The sequence below is a fragment of the Bison bison genome, unplaced genomic scaffold (assembly GCF_000754665.1).
Source record: "Bison bison bison isolate TAMUID 2011002044 unplaced genomic scaffold, Bison_UMD1.0 scf7180017858387, whole genome shotgun sequence".
NCBI classification, from domain to species: Eukaryota; Metazoa; Chordata; class Mammalia; order Artiodactyla; family Bovidae; genus Bison; species Bison bison.
In genome coordinates, this window is record NW_011488960.1 from 4,638 (window position 1) to 8,791 (window position 4,154).

Sequence of the window (4,154 nt, forward strand, 5' to 3'; positions counted from 1 at the left end):
ACCTCCAGTATTTTGGCCACCTCATGCGAAGAGTTGACTCATTGGAAAAGACTCTGATGCTGGGAGGGATTGGGGGCAGGAGGAGAAGGGGACGACAGAGGATGAGATGGCTGGAAGGCAACACCGACTCGATTGACATGAGTCTGAGTGAACTCCAGGAGTTGGGTTGGATTTGCAAATTTCATCCCTCTCAAGTACAAGTTTATTTACAGGGAACCTGTGAGGTTGTTATGCTAATTCAAATGCCAGGGACGAATTAAGACTTTAAAGAAGCAATTCTGCTTTTGTGCTTCCTGCATCATCCTGAGAGGGCTTACCTGCTCCGCACCCCTAACCACAAGAACAAGTATCTTCTTGCTGCTTCTTTTAAACTTCCCCTTTATAAATAAAGGCTTGTGCATTTGCTTTTCTGTTTGGGGGATTTCTCCCAGAGAGCCATCCTTCCCTGCCCCTTTACCTGGGACTTCTCCAACTGAGTAACAAATCTTTCTTTGATCATACCAAACTACTGTCAGGAGTTTTTCCATCTGAAACTAACCTTGGAAGGAGTCTCTCCATGTCAAAATGGAGTTGCTGTAACACAAGGGATCACTTCCTCAACCTGATTAAGAGGAGCAAAACATTCAACACAAAATCTTCTGCTAACCTCAAACTTTCTTTTAAAACAAACTTCAAACTTATTGGTGAAATATTGACAGAATGCTTTCTCCTGAGGTCAGGAACAAAAAGTAAAATAGAAGGCATAAAGATTATAAAAGTAAAATTATTCGTAGATGATGACTTTATAGAATATCTTAAGAGATCAACAGTTATGAACTACTAATTTAGCAAAGTCATAGGATACAAAGTTAATATACAAAATTGCTATATTGCTTTGGTGAGGGAGTTAAGTATCTGAGTCTGTAGTAGCCATAACTACTCCCTCCAGACACCCTGCAGTATTAAAATATGCATGCTACTGGTACCAGGAAGCATTCTCTATTTCTACACCTCCCACTAAATTCGTTTACAGTTTTAAGGGGAATTCTAGAAGCATATATATCTCGTTTATTGTCCTGAATATGTATGGCACTCAATAAACGCATTAATAAATGAGGTTTTAACAATAGCAACACTCAAAGTAGTGCTGATGTCCAAATGCAAGGACATTTATTGCAAGTAACTAGAAAGTACCTACAGGTTCCAAAACTGAATTTTCTACAGTAAGAAACAATTTTCTATACTACAGCTTACAGGTTTGACATTCAATTCTGAGAATGGACAACATTCTGATTGGCCTTTTTAGACCAAGGTTAGGGGCTAAGAACCAGGGGCTTCCCTGGTGGCTCAGTGGCAAAGAATCCACTTGTGCTGCAGGAGACACAGGTTTGATCCCTGTGTCTGGAATATCCCATAAAGGAGGGCATGGCAACCACTCCAGTATTCTTGCCTGGAGAATCCCATGGACAGAGGAGCCTGGCGGGCTATAGTCCACAGGGTTGCAAAGAGTCAGACATGACTGAAGTGACTGAGCCCGCAAGGGCTAACCACTGAATAAAGACATGTTTCTTATTATACCTGCAGTGTTTAAGTGTAGCACAAAAAGCCAAGTGTACAATAGTATTACTGATTGCAATACACTGAAAAAAAGGTTTCTGTAGTGTAATGTTTGCCTGACACAATATATTGCAAATGGATAATTATTTGAAAAGGAACTCTGATCTTTCTCTATTTCATCACCTACTAGAAAGATACAAAATCATACAGTGGACAAATATTCTGCAAGGATATAAAACACACACACAGAACACTGCCAGGTTATTCCAGCTTGGTATATACAAGTTCAACCCCAGTTACCTAGGAGAAAGAGTGATGGGCCATAGTATTCTGCATTGCTGATGATGTGTTTCAGGGAGGTAGGCAGAGAACCATCCATCACTAAGAGAAAAGCAAATATCAAGAAGAATATGATCAGTCCAGTAGTAGTTTGATGGGTGGAGATGATGGATCAATATATTACATACACCACACAGTGGTAACCAAAGTATTTTGATTCCTTAATTGTACCCACTTGTCTCCTCCTAATATTTTATTATTTATTCTTTGTCTATGCGATAACCTTTTAACAGTAGATCAAAGAATAAAAGAATACAGAGACGGAGAGACAGAGTGGGGTAGCAGACTGGAAGTGAACACATCTAGAAGCTGGAAAAGGAAAAAAATAGATCAATCACTATTAAAATAGTTGAACAATCCTTAGGTCTAGGAAAAGTAACACTAAAGGACTAAGCTAATACTAAAAGCTATTCAAAATGTCATGGCCTTTTCCTACAAACTATGAAAAGGACCAATCCTTGCTAGAGTCAAACACCCTTCTAGAAAACATCTAGAATCCAATACCATGTCGTATGCCATCTGAGAAAGCAGGGTCTTGAATGGCCTTCTTGAGGAAATTCAACATGGATTTGAGAAGTGCGGCTCGTTGTGGAATACACTGGACTCCTGGCAAGGGAGAAAGAGGATTATACTGGTTCACCATTATGTACAATGAGCAGGTACATAAAACAAATTTTTAGGAGATCCATATACACTATACCAATACTAGCAGACATTCGAAGTGAAATCTCTGGATGCTGGGAAGAACATTTACCTAAGCTTTAAAATGAGAAAAAATAAATCACCAAGGACCACACAAAATTATACTAGAAGTCTAAAGTATTAAGGAGAAAAATCACAAAGTAAAAAGATTAACTCTAATACTTGTTTCCCATTTTGAATATTATCTGCCCTCAAACATGGATGTGTTGATAAAATAATCAATACGTGAAGAGTTGAAAAATTATAAATACTATGAAATAAGTATTAATTATGAGAAAATGAACACCAGAATGCAAAGTAACAGTCATAGTCATAAGAAGCAAACCTCCAAATATACTGCTTAAGCTCCCTCAAAGGACCATGCTTCACTAGCTTAGTATTTCAATCACTGTGATTGGTTGTGTCTCTATATGTCTACACACCAGGACGAGGGCCAGGGCCAGAGGAGATGCTACTGCTGCTGGAACTTGATGCCCTTAATTCAACATCCAGCCGGTGCTCCATAGAGATGGATGAGCTGGGACTACTTTCCATAGTCACATCTGTAACTGAAGTAAAAGTTATGACAAAGCAATTAGAATAAAACAGACCAGCAGAAAAAGTTATTTGAGAACATTTTTTTCTATACAGTAAGATGAATCAAAATGGAGAAGGATTAAAATACTGAAACCAAAATGAAAACACAATTGACCCTTAAACATCGCGAAGGTTAGGGGCCCTGACTCTTCAAATAGTCGAAAATCTGCATGTAACTTTACAGTCAGTCCAACATACCTGAGGTTCCAAATCCGTGGAGTCAATCAACTGTAGACTGTATAAAATCTGTAGTACTATACAGATACTATATTCACTGAAAAAATCCACTTATAAGGGGACCCATGCAGTTCAAACCTGTGCTGTTCAAAGGTCAACTGTACCTTTCCACAAAGACTAGAAAGGTATTTAATATCACTAGTTATTCAAGATATGCAAATTAAAAATAGCCCTTACAAAAGAAGTCCTTCAATATTTCTCATCCATCAAATTTGGAAGGGAAAAAGGTGGTAAGTAAAATATGTAATTTCTGTACTACTGGTGGGTAGTAGATAAGAGCTTTTTTGGAGGGTGACTTAAATATAAGAAGCATAAAGACTGATATGGAAGGATGACTATGATACAATGAATGAACACTGCTAAACTGAACAGTATGTTAATTCTCATTTTGTTTTATAAAACTATATACTTGTGTCAACATATATTTGAATATGCATAAAAGACTGAAAAGAACTACACTAAAATAACTATGGTGGCTGGGAAGTGAGTTATCATTTCTACTTTATATATTTGAATAATTTTAATCAATCAAGTACAAGATAGACTATTACTTCTTACAGCATACAAAATACAATAAAAAGCTCCATTAGTGATAAACCACTGCTTACATTTTGAAATATTTTATTCCAATCTTTTAAATACATATACAGACATACAGGACATAAACTCATGGTTCTCTAACCGATTTTCAGTGAATATACAATTTTCTCTATAGGTACATCATAACACCAGAATTAGTTGTTAAAAATGTAGATTTCCTAGTC

The 4,154-nt window shown here is 37.1% G+C and overlaps 1 protein-coding gene across 1 annotated transcript in view; it reads right to left on the reverse strand.

The window, feature by feature from the left end:
- The window catches only part of LOC105005323 (E3 ubiquitin-protein ligase HUWE1-like), a 9,707-nt gene that overhangs the window by 2,426 nt on the left and 3,127 nt on the right, over positions 1 to 4,154 (reverse strand). Inside the window, exons 6-8 of the mRNA XM_010863277.1 lie at positions 3,000 to 3,125; positions 2,380 to 2,481; positions 1,837 to 1,917 (exon numbers count right to left, since the gene is read on the reverse strand). Of these exons, the coding sequence (XP_010861579.1) occupies positions 1,837 to 1,917; positions 2,380 to 2,481; positions 3,000 to 3,125 (309 nt within the window). The remainder of the gene's footprint in view (positions 1 to 1,836; positions 1,918 to 2,379; positions 2,482 to 2,999; positions 3,126 to 4,154) is intronic.